This window comes from Taudactylus pleione, unplaced genomic scaffold (genome assembly GCF_031769625.1).
Source record: "Taudactylus pleione unplaced genomic scaffold, aTauple2 ptg000015l, whole genome shotgun sequence".
Classification (NCBI taxonomy): Eukaryota; Metazoa; Chordata; class Amphibia; order Anura; family Myobatrachidae; genus Taudactylus; species Taudactylus pleione.
In genome coordinates, this window is record NW_028284417.1 from 35,302,997 (window position 1) to 35,324,115 (window position 21,119).

Consider the following 21,119-nt stretch of genomic DNA (forward strand, 5'->3'; position numbering starts at 1 on the left):
AGACCCTTGAGGCTTTTTCATTTGCTATCCACCTCAAAACCTTTTAAGAAATTCAATAAAACTGGTCTCTCATATATTATCAGCCACCAACTCTATGACAGCGTCCCACTGGAAACAGTTACAACCAGCCCCCAGAGGTCAAAAACCATATCTGACACGTTGCATGCATGGAAAAGATTGCCAGCACTTGTGCTCCTTTCACGCTCCTTCCCTCCCTTCATAATGGTTCCTCTTCCCCCTTCAGTGAGGCTAATTTCCATTCCCCACCTGTTATTGTCTGTGGTTCAACCCCTTTCTGCTTCTCCCCCCTCCTCATCAATCCCCTCTCTACCTTTCCCCTGTAACCAAATCTCCCAATGTTATTGTTTTCCTGTTTGAATGTTTATACATTCCCATTATGAAAATGGGCCATGCTCTTAATGTAATTTTAGTGTTGTTGTCTTTCCAAGTGATGCTTGCGTACTTATAAACACTAAGTTAAGACAAAAGAAGAAATTAAAAGATCTATTACTTACTTTTGGCAGAGTTGGCTGAAGAGCATTTTTGGCATCACAGGTTCCTTTCCAGTCTCTTTCATACTATGCAGGAATAAAACCACTGCAGATGTGAGAGGTCCAGGACTGGGAAGGTTAATCACCAGGGGATTCTACAACAAAGGGCACACAACATGACTTCAATACTAAAGGCCTGATGCAGAATTGGAAGTAAATCCGATGCATATTGCTCCCAAACTGTGTGCACATAAATAATGTGTATATTCGCCTATATGCAGAGCAACATATTTTGCAATGCATCCTTATGTATACACCTGGGCATCATCATCAGGGCATAATTCTCGACATCTCAAAACAGGTGTTGACAATTTGTGTCGACACACCCTCTCTCAATTTTGCCTAAATGAGAATGATGCCTTACAACCCAGTTACACCTCTTAAGTCATATGTGTAGAGGCAATTGAAATGCGTACAACACTGTTTCACCCACACTTATATACATTCAGTTCTGGAACATGAGCAGTGTGAACAAATGCAAGATACGCTCTTAATAAATAATCTTACTAGACATATACAATATGACCACTAGTAAATATGTTATCATCTGTGAGCTAGCACATTACAAATTACTGAGCCATTTCTAAATATCGAAAACAATCCCTGACACTAAGAGCCTGCATGCTAAACGCCAACTGAAATTGCCTCGCTCTGTGTCTATAGTTGTTTGACATCTTAGAGCAGTAACCATCAGGATGCATGCACAGTGCCGCTTGTGTGCGGCATCGACACTGCATGCATCCCTAAATCCCTCCCTAAACCTCTATCATCAGCCTGTAGTGGACAGTCTGCTTGATTACATATAAAAGATGACTTTGACATAACGTTAAATTCTCTCATAATGGGCCTTATTCAGAGTCAGTCTAAAACGTAATTTTAATTTGCGATATTTTAAATAGTTGCTTCTCTACGACCTATTCACAGTCAGTTGCATCTGCCAAACTCCAGCTGGGACTCTCTCCCCTTGTCGTACTTGGCTGAGAGGAGACTGGATTGAGACTGGAGTTGTTTCTTCATGGACAGAACATAAAATACTAAGATTAGCAGCACATAATAGAAATACATTAAAGTTAGTGGCTGAACTGTGCAGCTAATAACTACCCAAGTACCTTGGAGCATCTGAATTCCTCTGCGAATCAGATGCAAATATATATATTTTTTTATTTAAACACTTAGAAATATATGTGCAGGGTTCTCCTTCCCCAACTGTGCATTAATCAGTCTTTATTTGTGAAAAATTAAAATTCATTGCAGTGTAAAATTACTTTTTTTAAATAGATTTGTGGAGGAGCTTTAGCAGTCAGCGGCCAATGGGAGGGGGTGGGTGGAGTGAGTACATACCTTTCAAAATAGGGAGTAGTTAAAACTATGAGAGTTCATATTGCAGAGTGATCATTTTGAAGTTAGATAAATGATTAGAGTGCACATATGTTGGGACACTCGTTGCTGTGCAGAGAGTCACACAGCCATTTCTACTCTGAAAAATTACTTCATTTTTGGACTAGGTCTTAGCTGGCAGAGATGGCTGCATACTTCGCACCTTCAGTGGCACTTAAGCAGAAAAGTGGATTTCTAGACATCCTGGGGGCTATTCAATTGTTTTTTTTAAAGCACCCAACGGAGCAATTCAATCCTGCTGCATCTGAGCATGACCCGCCGCCGGTGCCGACACTTCTGCTCGCACTATCCGCAGTTAGGGCGCCCCAACCAGAATTTAGACAGGTTTATTATATTTTTATTATTTATTACCAGTTATATAGCACACACATATTCCGCTGCGCTTTCACAGAGAATATTCGGCCATTCACATCAGTCCCTGCCCCAGTTGAGCTTACAATCTATATTCCCTATCACATGCGCACACACACACACACATACACACTAGGGATCATTTTTGTTGGGAGCCAATTAACCTACCATTATATTTTTGTGTGGGAGGAAACCGGAGTACCCGGAGGAAACCCACGCAAGCAGAGAGAGAATATACAAACTTCACACAGTTAGGGCCGTAGTGAGAATTGAACCCACGACCTCAGTGCTGTGAGGCAGTAATGCTAACCCTTACACCATCTGTGCTGCCCATTTTGCACGGCTAAACCTGGTCTAATAAAGCGTGAAGGGGGCGATAATTAATTATGCCCAGAACAATTGAATTGCAAAACTGGGCGCTCATAAAGTATCGCCGCCCACGCATCATTTGAATCGCCCTCTACACCAGTGTTTCCCGAACTGTGTGCCGTGGCACCCTGGGGTGCCTCGGGACACTCTCAGGGGTACCTCTGGTTGGTGGTCCAGCGCCAAATCAAACTACCGTGTTTCCCCGATAATAAGACACTGTCTTATTTTCTTTTTTGGTCAAAAAAACTCCATAGGGCTTATTTTCAGGGTAGGGCTTATTTTAATTAACATTGACAGCGATTTCAATAATGCAATACAATTCTTTACTTACTTTTATTTTTTTTCCTCATTTTCTCTCCTCTCCTCCGCGGCGCTGTTGTAAATGACGCTGCCACGTATGCCAGCTGCCGCGCGCTCACTGTGAGAGAGTGAGACACTGCAGCTGTGATTGGATGCCACTGTTAAATCTTTAACAGCGGCATCCATTCCATGCGGGGGGCAGAGCTGGGGGCATTTTAGTGTAGAGCAGGCAGGGACCGGACAAAATGGGGATTTTGTTAGGGCTTATTTTCGGGGTAGGGCTTATTTTGGACCATTTTTCAAAAGTAAGGATAGGGCTTATTTTCGGGGTACGTCTTATTATCACAGAAACACAGTATTTATGGTCAATGTAAGAGGCAAAAACATTAAACAGAAGCACAACACAGTGTTACATATTTTTATTTTTTATTGTGTATGTGTCTCATTGGCCAATGATATATTTATTTTAATTTATGAGTATATTAAATTATCTTTTTGACATAGCTGGTTACATTTTATCCATTGGTCACAGGTGTCTCACAGCGCTGTTATTTCTTCATGTTTAAAGTTAACCTGGCAAAAAAAAAGTAGCATTTTAACATTGTCCCAGCAATGGGGCTCCAAAATCTGCAGCGTTGACATAGTGATTGTCAATATCCCCACTGCATACCATTGTTCTGTCACATAGCAACGAGACGGCTCACCATGAAGCTGTACACCCCCCAATGGTGTGCCGGCATATCTATATTTATGGCAGGGTCTTCGTTTACATGGCCACACTCCCTTTGAGTCTACCTCCACATCACCCCAAACTGATTTTTCCCTTTATCCGCCACTGTGACCATCTTATGTTGTTTGTAATGTCAATTAAGAACAACCTAGTTTTTTTGTAGGCACCTCAATATACTTTTAACCAGAATATCACATTTTTAATGAATAATATGGACAATACACACTTGTTTCACATCTAGAAAAGCAGACCAATTGCTCCAAATAGTCTTACCAAATTCTCTTCATCTTGGCATATCTTCACTTTTGTACCCTTTTCTTTCATTTCAGCCAGAGCCGCAGTTAGCATGTGTGTATGGGCCAGATTCTGAAAAAAGACATGACTCATTACCATAAGGTGCTAAAGCTTTAACTAACTAAATAAATAAATATAAAGTGCATTATTTTCATTATTACAATAAGATTAAATTTTCTTGTTAGTAATAACATTACGTTTCCTTTATAACCGATCACATTAAACATTACTGTTGGCTTCTTAACATAAGGCACTTTCAGCATAACCTTAAATATTTTCTTGCCCTTCTACAGAGGTGGAATGTTTCAGCCAATAAACAGAAATAATTGGTGTTTAACAAATCTGTAAGTGGTGGACTTCATAACAATATGTATATCATATGTACATCAGCCAGAAAGGTCGGTATTTCAGTCTGGGTCTGTTTTGGGGTATTATTTACTTTTCCCTAGTAAACATCTAATTGTGGTAACACATCTGTATATATTTTAGGGACAATGGAATGGTAAATGATAATTTAATTAATATTTTTATACTTTCCCTAACTGGAATATATATATAGACCATTCATGTTCAGAACAATATGTTTCTGGGTAATGGTATTTACATGAAAGCCCTTCGAGACAATGCTTTACCCACTGAATTCATAGACTGACACAAATTATCCACCTACAGACAGCATGTTTTGTCCTTGTTAGGACTCCCCGATGCAGGAAAGTAGGTTCTGGTAAGCATGTGACCCTTTACTATTTATCATAAACATCTTTAATGATGAGAGTTTTGGTTGGGGAGGTGACCTAAACAAGAACACTCTAGTAGGAGAGATAGATTCCTCTCCTACGCTTGTACTAATTGGGTATTATAGCACTTGCCACTGACAGAGACAGCAATGAACCATGACATATCAACAAATTAAACCCTGGCCTTCTTAGCTGCACAGAACGCAACATGATGATTAACTGCACAGGAACCCGGCAATGATGTTACCTATGCCTACACAATGTATTCAAGTGTGCTTCTGCTTAACATATTATTGCTAGCTAGAAAGTAATTTGCTCATTCAATCATGCTGGACTTCATTAAGATGATTAAAGTAAATGAAATGAAGATCTCAAATGGCCATAAGCAAACATGTCTTCTTTTTTTTTGTATATTGGTTTATTTCTACATATGGGCCAAGAGATTTTTCTCTTTATTATTGGTAGACAAATCAACATGTCACATAGCTATTTTAGCAATGGTAAACACAATTATACGGATTTATAGGAGCTAGTTTTGACTCTTGAGATTTGTCCTAGTCTGAATAAAGGGCTATAAATTGAACACTGAATACTGTAGTTTTGCAATGTCAATAGTCTAATAATCTACTACGTTTACATCAGGAAACATTTTGCCTTGTTGCAATTACACGAAAAACCCCAAGCTCATAGGTATTTCTTACTCTCCTCACAGTTCTTTATACAGATGAACAAATAAGACAGATGCTCAATATAGAGATTACTGATGCTGTACAATGCACAAATCCTTTACATTGCGAACAATGGAGAAAAACACAGGAGGGAGCATGTCTTATTTTTGCCTGCCGCTGTTCCATGACCTGCTTTGTTAAAGCGCTGTGTGCACTGTATAGACATGTCTACATAGCGATCAAGGATATCAACGTGGAATTGTCTCCTCTCAGTGTACAATTTAAAAAAAAATAATAAAGGAGAAAAAAGGAATAAAAAGTTACAAATTACAGTAGGGACCCAATATAACAGGAAAATCCCTAAACAAGTACATCAACTAGCTTTTACATAAGGATAAAAAATAAATGAGTCTATTTAAATGCTGTTATAAACTAGTGATATGTAATAATCACATAATGACACAGTGCTCTCTATACAGTGACTATGTATGTACAATGGAAGGAAGACTTGCCTTGTAAATACAAGTGGGGATTTAGGAGCAAAAGACTTTTAATCCCATTTATGAGGCCATACATCATTTTCATAATGTAAATCTCTCTAGAAACATCTTTGCCTTCCACAGCTCTTCACTAACAGCTCAGAGATATCAAGGCCTACCACAAGATGAAATATTCTGTCTAATGGTGCGTACACACGGTACAATTAAAATGGATGATATGAACGATAACGATATTGATCATATCGTTATCATTTTTTGGTGCCCAACGACCTGCGATGCGATGTATGGTCGATATCGATTACCGCCCTTGCATGCAGGCCAACCTGGTCGATATCGACCAGGTTACTATAGGGACCCGCGATTGTTGATCGCGGATCGCTATAGTCGTTGGTGAGTTGGTGGTGTGCTGGATGATCGATATCGATCGTCCAGCACACCCAGGAGATCGAACAACGATATCGTTATCGTTCATACCGTGTGTACGCACCATAAGTTTCACTCCATCTCCTGGGAACTCAGCTTGGTAGCTTTTCTTATGTACTTGTTGGTGTAGTTAAACTTTTCCTTTATCTCCTCCAGTAAATGTCTGGCAGAACTCTCAGATAGACGGTGTTTATGATTACCGTACACTTTGCATCTGCGGCAGCTACTAGTGGGCGCCCGACAGAGCAATTAAAGTGTTGCTCTGGTCTGGCACAAATGCAGCAGGTGCACAGATTTCTCCTCACACACTCCCAAAGTGGTGAACAGAAATGGGTGCGCTAAACAGGACTTTAAAAGGGTTTAGCTGCTTTACGTGGGCTAAACCCGGTCTATTTTGGTATGACGTGCAAAAAAGCATGGGCGCCCAAAACAATTGAATATCACACCCCGATATCCTGTCACTTTAGACAGACATCGGGGGCAAAAAAACAATTGATTTACTGCTTGAAGTTGGCATAGACACAGAACAGAGGTGCGGAGTCTAACGTAACGTATCAGAGGCCTTCACCAGAGGCCCCCTCAAAAGCTTTTGAGCTTTGTTGCGCTCGATACGCAGGTCGCGGCCCCCTGACTGGGTTCCAATGTATGGGCTTGTGGGTATGAAGGAACTGCGGGCAGGCGGTGAAACTGGTCGCCGTGGGGCGAACTGGAGCTAAGGCATCAGGAATGGGTCAGAACCAGGCAGACAATGTGGTACAAGGTCAAAAAAATATCCAAAGTCAGTACCATGAAGTCACTAAGCGCAAGAAATACCAGGGCAGTAAGCATGGTGAATAGTCATTAGGTGTGTGAGGGACGCACTATCACTATGTGGTGATATAATGACAGTGCATCCCTCACCCACCCAAAGTCAATCATACTTGAAGGCCAGATACCTTTTAGGGACAGCAGCTCCATGAACAGAGTAACAAGTGCAGTATACCTGACCAAGGAGAATAATCAGACAAACTGGATTAGGACACAGATAATACACTAGGGGTTCACTGGGAACAAACACTGGAACAAAGATGTGAAGCCTAATACTCTGACACTTGAAGAGTGCTCAGAGACTCCCTTTTATAGGGAGATGATTTCAAACATTAAATTTACTTGACGCCATACTTGGTGTGTCGTGACGGCATGCATTCCTATGGGGGCCGCGGCCTTCTGCAACCAGAGATGCACAGCAGCAGCCAGGAGGAGAGGGGAAAAACAGCAGCCGGGAGAAGGTCCATCTTTACAGTGGTGGGTGCCAGCCGGTGCGGGACCGCAGCAGCCCAGAGAGACCAGCACTGCCGGAATCGGTAACTGGGAACCTGGTTCCGGTTCACTTTGACAACATCCCAGGCTGATCTGCTCATTCTCGCTGACATAAATTTGGAGCAGGATGCAGTAGTCCCGTCATATGTCAGAGTTAAAGCCCCAGCAGCAAGTCCGTCATGTCTGATTCTACAGTGTTCCGTGCAAGTGCACCACAAATCTTGTGGTACACCCTGTATCTTTTATCCATCACTTTCAGCAGGGAGGGAAGTTGAGAATGAAAGGATGTCCATGACTTTTAAATCGCCGAACACGGTTGATCTGCTAAAGGCTGAAGTCCCACAGTTCAACATCTGAGGCAGGCCCTATCAGTACTCCTCACTGACCATGAAGCAGGAGATGCTCTCCCCATCTGAAACGGCCTCAAATCTCTGTGTGGACTGGTTGGAGGACAGGAAAAGGGGCATGCTGTGAATGACAGTACTGGCAGGTGCAGGTGGGGCTCTGGCTCCTTACCTGCTGTTATTGTACACATTCTGCATCCATTGCCATTCCTGCACAACTACACTTACATGAACCTCTTCCACTTCTAGATTGAGTCACTGCAACCACTGAAGTTTACTTAAAGAAAAAAATAGAAATTCACAAAATGCAGGATGCACTATGGTGAGGACATCCAATGGAACCTCTGGTGTTAAATTCCTAATATACAACCTTGAAGCTTTCCAGCATCATCTGGTTTTGTGACTTGACTAATGTAGGAGATGAAGATATTTACAAATTCACCCAAAAAATTACTTCCTCTGTATATATTTGAAGATAAATTCCAATCAATTTGCATTTTTTAAAATATTGGATGCAATATGGTGCTTGTAGACATACATAATTCAAATATAAGCAGCTCATTTTCTAGATCATTAAAATTGTACGTTTAAAAAAAACAAACAAAAAAACAAGTTCTTACCTGCATGACAGCATTAAAGAAACAGGTGTTGCCTAAATTTGCTATTCCTTTCACAGGGACAGATGTGCTACAATGGGCAGATCTCTCTTTAAATATGTTACTGCTTTGTTCTTGTAGGCAAATAAGCTTTGAAGTAGATCCTGAAACATAACATATAGATTTGTTTACCATAATATACACACATGCATATTGCCACACAGTTATATAAGGACTGATTCAGAAATGCATGCAATGTCGATGTCAGACGTAGTGGAGCTATATTTTGAATCTGTGCATGCGACAAAGCTGCACAGCGCACGTACAGCGATTGGTTGGCGGCGGTCGCAGACAGTATTTTTTCACAGAGTGAGTGACAGGTAGTCAGCGATGGGGGAGACTGTTTTCTGGCTGTGCCCTAGTGAGCCTCTGCGAATTTGTTCACAGCTGGAGAGGCCCCGGCATCTTAGGTGTGACAGCATAGGCTTGCAATCGATGTTTCTACTTTTGGATGTAAGTGGCAGATGTGAGACACCAACAGTGGGTGTCTCTGTGCACAAGATGGCAGCTGATTCATTGGCATATTTTCGCAAGTCCACTGCGTAACGCAGTGTTTTTCAACCGCTGTACCGTGGCACACTAGTGTGCCGCAAGCGGTTCACAGGTGTGCCGCCAAAGATGTGCCCACCAGTGTGCATCCGCTGCCAGTTTATTTTAAAACTTCAGTCCCGGGCAGCGCTGGGCTCTTAGAGATTGCTCAGACACGGCCCGACCTATGGAGACGCGGTGGCGTGACATTATAGGTTACGCATGCCTAGTCACCGTCTTGCCAGCACAGTGTTCCTTGCTCTGCTCTGCAGTGAGTGACCATTCAGGACTCTTTCCACACCAGTGCAGCTGCAACTCCTGCCACTGAGGGACAGGCACAACTGCAATCTTCTCTGCTATTGGAAGGTAGGGGTCAATGTGTTTTATTTTTGTGGGGGCCATTGTGATTGTGTATTTTCTGTGGGAACCACTGTTATTGTGGGTTTTTTTCAGTGGGGGCCACTGTCATTGTGTTTTTTCTGTGGAGGCCATTGTGATAGGGCCATTGTGATTGTGTCATTTTAACAGAAATAATAAAAATATCAACATATATTAAATATATATTGATATTTATTATATATGAAAAAAGAAATAATGGAAAGCCTTGGCAGTTTTATAATTTAGTTTAGTGTGCCACGAGTTGAAAATCACTGGCGTATGGAATCGAAGCAGTGATGGTCATCGCATGTATCTCTGAATCAAGCCCATAGTATTTGGATAAAGAGTGAGTTCTGAAAAAACTATACAATAAATTAAAAAATAATTGCTATTAACCCTGTTGCGCTTTACTTAAGCTAACCTGTACAAGACAGAGTAAAATACAACAAGATAATAATTGTATGTAATCAAGAGTAATATATCAGCTATAGTAGGGATGGCTATCGACGATTCATAATCATCAATGGTTTATGACCGAAGTCGAATGTTTTTCCCATCGCTTGGGGGAGAACCAGATGGTTTCCCTCCATCGATAGAAACACATAACCGAATATATATATATATTTTTTTTTTTACAAGGTTCCCGGGACACTGAGCATAGCTCCACCCCCGACACCCGGCTCTGATTGGCCCACTAGCCAGTCAGTGATAGAACAGGGATGACCATCGGTTTGGTGAAGACATCGATTGTCATCCATTGCATGGTTGGTTACCATCGATAGCCACTTGATATTTTACCTATGGCCATCCCTAAACTATAGTATGGCAGTAACTCATACTTGCCAACCCTCATTGTCAGGGTGACTCCCTGAAGTAGCAGCAATCTCCCTGTCTCCCTGAACAGTCTGCCAATCTCCCTGATTGCACCTTAACCCCATTATGAAGCTGTTACGTATACATACATTCGGTATGCAGTCGGGAAGCCGGCGGACCTAATCCCAACAGCCGGCTTCTCAACTGTCATATCCCGGCAAGGGTCTAAAGACAGGCATCGATATGCCGAAGTCTGTCAGACATACGCCGGGAGCCCGACGCCCGGCATCCCGATCGAAGAGACGCCGGGTACCGAGCGTGGACAGCCGCGCGGGGGGGTTAGGTTTAGGTTCCCGGGGGGACTTAGGGTTTGGCACCCCCCTGGGAAGGTTAGGTTTAAGCTAGGGGAAGGGTGTTAGCATTAGGTACCCCCGTGGGACTTAGGTTTAGGCGGCGGGGAAGGGGGGTTAGGTTTAGGCAGTTAGAGGGGGATTAGGGTTAGGCACCCCTAAAGGAGGGTTAGGGGGTAGAAATAGGTTAGTATGTACTTACCTTTGACCATCGGGATTTCCTCCTCTGCCGGGATGCCGCTGTTGGGATTCCAACTACCGGGCATGGCTCCGGCGGTAAATCATACCGATTCCCAAACATTCAAATGTGATCATTAGTATAAATTTCCCTGCCTTGGTTATAAGGCACAATGATCCCTATGGCTACATGTATTTTCTGAAAAGTATTTTAGTGTGTTTTCATCAAACAGATCTTACTAACTGCTTTTGGGCTCTTTTACATTTGGATGTAAGCCAATTTCATGACACTGGTCTCAGATGTAGCAGTACACGTCCATTATACCACGTGCTCATAGGTAATGCTATCACAATCTCCCTGAAACGCTTTTTCAAAAGTAGGCAAGTATGCAGTAAATAATTAGTCAGTAGTAAAATGCAATGATCAGTATATGATGCAGTAGTACAGTAGGAGGATTTACTGTACATCTCTTATACAGGGCCTTCCCTTGAACATTAGGTACTGTTTTTTCAAAAGATAATTTAATAGTTGAATAATCCAGTTTTGTAGTGAAATTCTATCCCACAACCAAGCATTGCTTCCTTATAGTGGCAATTAGGATGACAGTTCATTGCACCAGGGGCAGAAAATAAACATGAAAACCAAATACTGCAAATATGTAACACGAAACAGGAAAGTCCCTCCACAAGAAAGAGATTCAAGGCTTATGGTGACATGAAAATTGATCCATATTATGAGCCAATTATGTGGGTTAGAGGTGGTACAGTAGCAGTCAATACAGATGTTTGGGAGTTTGCTATGTTGAAAGACAGCAAGGATTGTACCATAAGGGTTAGACATCCTGACAGCTGGGATATGAACTACATCCCGTTCCACAATAGAAAACATTATAGTTACATCAATGAAAATATCTCTGTAATCCGCACGTTCTGTTCTTTAGAATGCTTTAGATGCCTTGGATGCACAATGTGCAGCTTTTTGGACACTGGGGACACTTTTTTTCATCCCCATACAGGGAAAAAATTGCTCATTAGATACACCTTGTCGTGCAGTAGCAGCTTTGTGATATATTACATTAAATGCCCATGTGGATAATTGTATATCGGAAAAACATCCCGTAAATTTAAAGAAAGGATGGCCCTGCACTAGTCAGCGATATGCTTGGCGTTAGAAGGCAGGGATATAAATCAACCGGTTGCTCGCCATTTTAAAGAGATGAGACATACTTTACCTTCCCTTCGGTATAAAATTATCGATTATATTCCCCAAAATATCAGAGGGGGTGACAGAGAAAGATCTCTATTGCAATTGGAAGCGCGTTGGATTGCCCGATAGAACACTGTTCAACTCTTTGGCTTAAATGAACAATTATCCTTAAGCTGTTTTCTCTAATATAGCTGCAGCAGTTTAACCTTTCCATGATGTATATTTGACAGTATGTTTGATTATTTTTATTACAGTCTATATATACATGTATTGCCAGTCTTTTACTAGTAGATGCTCGTATCTATATTGATCAGTCTATAGATGGATCTTCTGTTTTTAATGGTGCTGGTTTAGTTTCACTTTATGTTTTGGCATCTTGTCTCTAGGCAACCGCCCGCTCTCGGGTGGCCTCACTGACGTGTTACGTCGGGTTGGACGCACACGCGTGACATCATCGGGGGTGGACGAGTTGCTGGAGCCGGACGGAGAGTGTGCACGTGTGGTGTTACTATATTAGGTAAGAGTTGTTTGTGTATTATTGTGCTGTATCCTTGAAAAAAGATTAAAATAATCTGAAACGTTGGAGTTCAAGCCTGTGATAAGCAGTGGATAATTTTTTGATTGAAAGAAGTCCTGTGAGTGCCGCCGTTCTTTTGGATCTATATTGGACACATATGCTACGTGTGGAGGGCACCTGGACAAGTACAATTTTTATTGTGAGTGCCGGACAAATACGGATATTATATATATATATATATATATATATATATATATATATATATAGTTATATTGTTACATAAACTATGATGACTATAATATAGATAATATGTTCTATTTACATCAATGAAAATATCTCTGTAATGTTCTGTATTCTGTAAATCATACAGTATATGTCATTGTGTGGGAGTGTGTGTGTCCATAATATATATAAGTGACTTAAAGGTCTATTTTCCTGTGATGGTTTCCAAGTCCTGAGAGTGCCGCCTGTTCACTGCAGTATTTGATTGGGATATTCTTCTCCCGGGGAAGGCAACTAGGCAAGAACCTATAAGGCATTGGGGAGTGCCTGTCGTGTTTGGAAAACTATATATATAAAAAAACAAGTGGAATAAGCGCCAATGAACAGTATACCTAAATGTATACCCCAGAATCTTTTATATAGCATATATCTCAACTGCAACCAAGCCCAGGGTACGGGCGTCAGCTCTTTTCAATAAATAATTAGTAATGGTATATTAGTAACAATGTAAATGATTGTACCTAGATTCGACCTTAGAGCGACTGGCTAGTTAGTTATAATTAATTAATAAATAATACCTTGTAATGCTAAATTGTACAAGAGTAAATATATAATATACATATATATATATATATATATATATATAATGTGCTAAACAAAGAAGTGCAAATGCTGAAAGTGCAATATACGTGCAACAATGTGTAGTACAGTATTAAATGTGTCTGTATATAAAACTAAAGTGCAAATGCTAAATCATATAGTGCAGTGGTTCTCAAACTCGGTCCTCAGGACCCCACACAGTGCATGTATTCCAGGTCACCCAGCAGGTGCACAGGTGTATTCATTACTCACCGACACATTTTAAAAGATCTACAGGTGGAGCTAATTATTTCACTTGTGATTCTGTGAGGAGACCTGCAAAACATGCACTGAGGACAGAGTTTGAGAACCTGTGATATAGTGTAACTATTAAGTCACTCATTTCATAAAAGTAGAATTATATAACGTATAAAATCAACAGAAATACATGCAAACAATAAATGGTTTAGAGTAAAAAGATTTAATATTTCAGTATAGAGTTAAAACACCACTTGCATATTAGAAATCAAATGCAAAATAAAAAAATAATAAAAAATAAAAACACCATCAAAAGAAAACATAGGTAGAGCAGCTTATCCGAGGTAGAAACTAGTAGTCCATGTGGTAGGCAAAAACAAGCTCGACCGCGTTTCGTCCTTTCAAGACTTTATCAAGGGAGCTTGTTTTTATTAAAACTTTTTACTCTCTAAAGGTGCCCACACACATAGCGATGTGTTCTCAATCCCACGATTTGTACGATTTCCCCTGAACTCTCCCCAGGTAGCTCCCCGGCAATCGTGGTCACGATTTGGAGTAAAAAATGTCCAATCTGACTTAAGATCTATCGTGCATCCAGTACATTGTGTCCCAGATTGGCAAATCTGCCCTACAGCATGGCAGATTTGAAGATGCGAGGTACGACGAGCGGGGACGCGCATCGACATCGTGAGTAGAAACTCACGATTTGGGCAGATTTTACACGATTTGTCCTCAGGATTCGTTGCAATCGGCCAAATCGGGTAAAAAATCGCTATGTGTGTGGCCAGCTTAAAAATTTACTGTTTGCACGTATTTCTGTCGATTTTACACGTTATATAAGTCTACTTTTATGAAATGAGTGTCTTAATATTTACACTACATGAATGATTTAGCATTTGCACTTTAGTTTTATATACAGACACATTTAATACTGTACTACACATTGTTGCACGTATATTGCACTTTCAGCATTTGCACTTCTTTGTTTAGCACATTATATATATTATATTTACTTTTGTACAATTTATCATTACAAAGTATTATTTATTAATTAATTTTAACTAACTAGCCAGTCGCTCTAAGGTCAGATCCAGGTACAAATATATATATATATATATATATATATATATACACACACATAAACTAGGATATTATAATATAGAGAATTTTTTAAACTTTAGCACTTGGCACCTCAGTATAATTATCTATTGTAACATAACACACAGTGAAAACTTACTTGTTTTCCCTGTTTGTTGGCTTTTTATTTAATTATGATTGTTCAGATTTTGTAAACATAGGAGACTGCACAGAGATTTATACTGTAAGTCTGCACAAGAAAGCTGTGCAATGCAACCAACATCTGGAAATATAATAGCATCTGTAACATCTGGTGCCACAGATGACATTTGGTATTTTTCTGCATAATTATATACACTGAATATGTGTGTGTATATACATACACACATGCATACATATTACTGTAACGTAGCAAACTTTATATATATAAAAGTGAAATAAAACAGTGGAGTACTAGTAGTACTTCTTTTACAATAAATATATTCATTTATTGAAAGGAGGGGGCATTTAAAGTTAGAGTCTCATTAACTTACAGCCTACAGATACCAAGAATGAAAATATGTGGCCTCCAATTCCAGTGGCAACTTCCATGATTTCGCTATCAGGGTAATAAATATGAGCATTACTGACATATGAGTTAAAAAAATATTGATTAACGCAGCATGTCAATGCAAACGAGTTATGGACTTAACAAATGCCAGAAATGGTGATTCTACAATGTAGATTTTTGACATATGAAGTCATATTTGCACTAATGACTTAAAGAGCGAATCTCATTAGTTCTGGGGACATTGCAGGGACCAATTTACATTAATGGAATGTTTATGCCAAAGGTTCTATTGCAGCGCAGTGCAGAGGAAAGGAGACTACTCCACAGGGAGTTCTTGTGCATTTCCTACATGAACCAGAGAGTAACGCATAATTAAAAGTTCCAAAATGTTATATTTAATTAAAGAGGAATAAAACGAGACTGACAAGTCGCACATAATATTTTCCGGTACACTGATCAGATACTGCTGTCTAGGCAGCCACATTTTCCAGGTTGCAGCTGTATCTCCAGGACATGATGAAAGGTGCACTAATGACTGGGAGAAATCATTCCTTTATATAGTCTCTGCAGGTGTGAAAATTGGATATATGTACTTTAGAGACAATTAAATTATTAGGATATATACATCCATAATGAGCAATTCCAGAATATAAATACACAAATACATTATGGTTGAAGCGATTATTGCTCACATACATATCTATTATGCTGGTAAAGATATAATAAGTGTCCAGAGATTTTACACTAAGCCTGGCCTCCATGGTTTACTTTCTAAGATGAAGTGTGTATTTTATATCATTGCTATTTTCCTGCCACTACACTTACAGTAATTGGTATGAAGGGAAGTGAGGGCACCAGCTGCCTGGCTGTCAGGATTCAGCCTTTACTCACCTCAGCGCCGGATTCCCCTGACTAGCCGCGCGGTTATACGCCAAGTGCGGCGGCCAATGACATGCTTAGTATTATATCCGAGGCCCTGTTGTCTTTCTCACCTGACTGGACCCTACACCAATGGTAGCCTTGCTAGCTCTCAGCTGACACTCTCCTCCAATGGACAGCTACCTAAGGGTATAAAGCAGGACTCCAGGAAACAGGAAGTCGTCTGAACAACTTCTCTTCTCCAGTAACTGCTAGCTTCAGATCGCTGTTCCAGGCTCCACACTGTTGTATCCTCAGTGTGCTTCACCAGTCTCTGTGATATTCTTCAGTGATATTCAGCATCAGTCACTATCGAGATTCTTCAGTGACATACAACATTAAACACTACCAATACTCTCCTGTGATATTCAACACCAGTCACTACCAATATTCTTCAGTGATATCCAACATCGGTCACTACTGAGACTCTCCAGTGATATTCTACATCGGTCACTAGCGATATTCTTCAGTATTGGTCTACATCAGTGATTACCGATATTCACCATTGATGATCTCCAGCCAATCAGTTGTCTTTCTTATTTCCCTTTCGGTTGCTAATTCCTGGGTCCCTGATTAGGGGGCCACGACCTACTCATCGGGTGCAGCTAAACCCATATTCCAATTGGAGGGGTCATTGGTGAAAACCACCAATGAGTTAGACTCCGCGCCTCTGGTCAGGTCTCGTCAACACCCGGAATGAGCCGATGAGGAAGGTGTATGTACTTCCTCCTCGTCTACCGCTGCCTCCCCACCTAGTCACCCCGCCTCCCAGTCCTCTGACTGGAAACCTCAAGGGCCAGGTTGTGGCACTGGTTTTAAAATTGTGCAATACTGTGTCATAAATGTGGGCCTGATTCAGAAGTGGACATTAATCTCATCGCAGCTGTGTATTTGTACGCAGCGGTACTGAGAAAATGTGCTAATGCCGCAGCTGCCGGAATTTGCATAGAGATGGCGATGACTCTAATCTGCCGTTTGTGTACAAATGTGCACCATCGGTCGCACCATCAAGCTTCTGAGCAACCCTAAGGTTATTCAAAAAGTCTGTCACAGCAAAGCCGCCAGCGCCAGTAAAGATGCATACACAGACGCAGTCACTGGCTGAGACCTGCCCACAAAATGCTCATGACATGCCCACCTTTAACTAGTTACCCTCATAAATGCTCACTAAATGTCAATCACTCTGTGTTCAAATCCTCATTAAGACAGATATCTCTAAGCCATCACATCACATGCGCAGTACATTAAACATCGGCCAAATGTGCAAACATCAGCATTGCGTCCACCTCTGAATCAGGCCCTTTGGCTGACTTTAATATTAATTTATGGATACGTGGCAACACAAACAACAGTTAGTACATATGCATTGGCCTCAAACAACCATTGGTGCCATGGGTTTGATTCCGACAAGCAGCTTATATTTTCCCTGTGTTTGCGCGTCTGTGCTTCGGGTACTGTGATGTGAATAATTAAATACTCTCTGTAAAATACTGCGCATTATACAAGCGCTAAAAATTATTAAGAAATAAATTAGAAATAAGCATCTTGCAACATTCTTAAGTATATGTAGTATGTGCTCAAACTGGTTCGTCTTCTCTGTTATGAGCCATTTAAGGCTTTGAAAACGTTATCACAAACATGTTCAGCTCCAAGTTACTAAAATGAGACAAATGACAGCTTTAATTAACTGTACTAAACACAATAGTAACATACAACCCATATTGGTATGGTAGTGTTACTATAACAATAATTAGACAAGTGACAGCTTTAGTTAATTGTACTAAACACAATATATAGTAACATACAACCTATATTTGTTTGGTAGTGTTACTAAAATTAGACAAGTGACACCTTTAATTAATCGTGTTAAAAACAATATATAGTAATATACAATCCATATTTGTATGGTAGTGTTACTAAAATTAGACAAGTGACACATTTAATTAATTGTACTAAACAATATATAACAACATATAACACATAATTGTATAGTAGTTACTGATGCACAAAATGTGAAAAATCAAAACAATTGTATACTGAAATAAATAAATTGACATCATGTCATTATTTATTTATTTTATTAAAAGAGGTCTACCTTCTACATACAGAGAGAGTAAAATGTGTGTAAGTAATTCCTAGTATCGGTGTACCTCAGTTGTTGTCTTATCTCCATTGGCATTTACAAACATCTGGGATTGTATTTTACAGGAAACAATGTTCAGGAGCCATCTGGACAAAACTGCGGGCAAATTGAAATGCAAAGCATATGGAAAAGCAGATTTTTCTCTTCCCTGCAGCAGTACAGGATGACAAATGTCAAAGTTAGATGTGAGCACGCTTGACTGTGCTATGCTTTGCAGCACCACCTGGCTCTCCTTGCCTGGCCACCAAATATGGACAGCACTGCCACAGCGGACCATGTCTGCAGGGGAGACTTTCAATTCATGGTTAAATGGCAGCTTCACACAAGTACCAACATCCCATTTGTTTTGCCTGATTTGCACATCCATGAAAAAGAAAAGAATAGGAGCTTTTATTTGTTTGATCACTATTTATACTACATAATTTACCTTAAATTGGCTCTACTAAAACAGCAATCTAGTTTTATATATTATTGTAACAAAGTTAATAGCTTGGAGTTACACTAGTTATTACTGAATAATATATTGGATGATAACATTTCCCAGAACCCAATGTCCAAGTCATCGTTATTAAATACAATTTCTATTTTATAATAGATGTCTGAACTGGCTGCTGCCTCTATCTCAACAGTTAATGTTCCTAAAGTCTCACTGTGGAAAAACAGATAGAAATGAGCAAAATCTAGGTAACTATTAATATATAAATTAAGCACCAACAGTATGTATGTAAAAAATAACTGATAATAAATAAAAGTGGTTCTGCCATATTTTTAACATTAAATATTTAAGAAAGGTCCCTGATATTACAACTAAATTAGCAGTGTAGAAGGAAAGGGTTTGCTATAACCTATTGCTTGAAACACAATCTTTGCAGTATTACGGTAAAGAATATCTCTGAGGAGTGGTGGCTTCGCCTTGGGCAGCTGCAGGCTGCGGATGTTTGGAGTGTATAAGACATGCTGGTCAGCAAGCCTCCAGCCAGCTTACATGTGTGAGATGGTATTGGATTTGGAAAGGCTTAAGGCAAATACTTCACAAGACAAGTAAAAGTCACAACATGATCAGAAGATTACCCATTTTTAGGCAGGACCAGCACTTATTCTTTTAAAAACACCCTTAAGTAATGATCACTTGCTGTTTTTCTAGTTGGTTTATGCATCTGATTATAATGTGGTTTAAAAATGAAAATTGCTACTGGTCAGAATGTCCGATTCTGTGCATTTACCTACCAGCTAATCTGAAAACAGGCCAGTTGGATAAAGAAAATAGCAGATGACCAATTTATTACCATTTATTGGGGTAAATAGGGTGTGTGTATTCTATTTGGTATTTTTTACTTAGGAGTTTTGGAATAAATACAAGACCAAAAGGCTAAAGATCGACAAAATAAATGCCAACTTAGTGCATTCATAGAGAAAGCTATACAAAATGTGATAGACAGACAAATAAGCAGGCTGAGATATCTATCATGACAACTATTTAATATTTGATGAAGGGGGGGGGTTTGGAGGAAAAAAATAATATTTGGGGCCGTTGTCAGCTATAAGGTGCCTAGTAGACTAGTACAGTCTGAGGGTATTGGCATACACAAAAAGAAATCAGATAGATGGATAAAAGTTTGGGCCAGTAGAGGGGATGTGAGAGTCTAAGCTACTTGTATAATAGGATTTTAATGATGAGATGCAGGGAGTCTCTTCGTACTTCCAGAATTTAGCAATAAAACATTGGGCGGTGGCAAGTATGTGCAACACTATTTTGCCGAGAGGTTATCTGCATCAGAGATAGGGTGACAAAGGAGGAAGAGCCATAGAAGCAGCGAGGAGAGGAGGGCTATGACATAGACTAAAGCGGCTCATACACGGTGTGATTTTTTGCACGATATGGCCGATTTAGATCAATCTTGTACATCGTGTGCGGTATTTGTACGATTATGATGCGCGTCCCCGCCGTCGTAAATCTGCATAGTAAATCTTGTGGAAAAAAGGTAAGATTACGACCTATCGTGTGCCACACATTGTATGCGGTTTTGCTTGATGAACGATCCGATTTACAAGGTCTTGCATAATCCCTGGCCACCCCCCCTCCATTTTGTAAGAGACGATGCATCGGTATCGTATGATCGTATGTACAATCGTACACCATTTGACCAAATCGTATAGAGAATTTCAAGGGAAGAATCTCAAGGGAAATCGTACAACACATCTTAACGTTAGGAAATCGCACCGTGTATGGCCGGCTTAAGGGCTAAATTTACTCTGCAGCACTTTTTAAAGCTGCACGTCTTTGCTGGTGTTGGCTGATGTATTTCAAAGGGCTATTATTGAACTATGCATTTTTTTATTGAAGGAAAAATTGAGATATGGCAATTGCCAGTTTCCCAGATCTTAGCTGAAAATGTTAGTGTAGGTAATATCACATGAGGCAGATGTAGGAAATTTAGGGAGACCGCAAATACAGAGCGTAGGAATTTAAGTAAAGGGGGCAAAGAGATGAGAAGACCAGTAGTAAGCCTTTAAATTTGGAAACCTCCTCCCATCAATGTTCAAAAGTTTTTTTTAAGGATGGATAGCTTGAATCCGGGAGATTTGCTATGCCAACTCATATGGAAGGATATTCCTTTTCACAGCAATAATCCTGCCCAGCTATGAAATGAGGAGCAAATGCCAGATGAATAAGTCAAATTTGAATTTGGCAAAAAGACTTGGATAGTTTTCCTAGTAGAGACTTGTTTTTTTGGCAATTAGGAGCTAGTAATATAAATTCCCAAACATTTTAACCTTTTTT

At 40.1% G+C, this 21,119-nt stretch overlaps 1 protein-coding gene across 11 annotated transcripts in view; it reads right to left on the reverse strand.

Moving 5' to 3' along the window:
- The window catches only part of USP45 (ubiquitin specific peptidase 45), a 293,573-nt gene that overhangs the window by 191,753 nt on the left and 80,701 nt on the right, over positions 1 to 21,119 (reverse strand). For all 11 annotated transcript variants that reach the window (XM_088472232.1, XM_088472241.1, XM_088472266.1 and 8 more), the window contains exons 6-8: positions 8,585 to 8,724; positions 3,973 to 4,065; positions 516 to 646 (exon numbers count right to left, since the gene is read on the reverse strand). In XM_088472232.1, the coding sequence (XP_088328358.1) occupies positions 516 to 646; positions 3,973 to 4,065; positions 8,585 to 8,724 (364 nt within the window). The remainder of the gene's footprint in view (positions 1 to 515; positions 647 to 3,972; positions 4,066 to 8,584; positions 8,725 to 21,119) is intronic.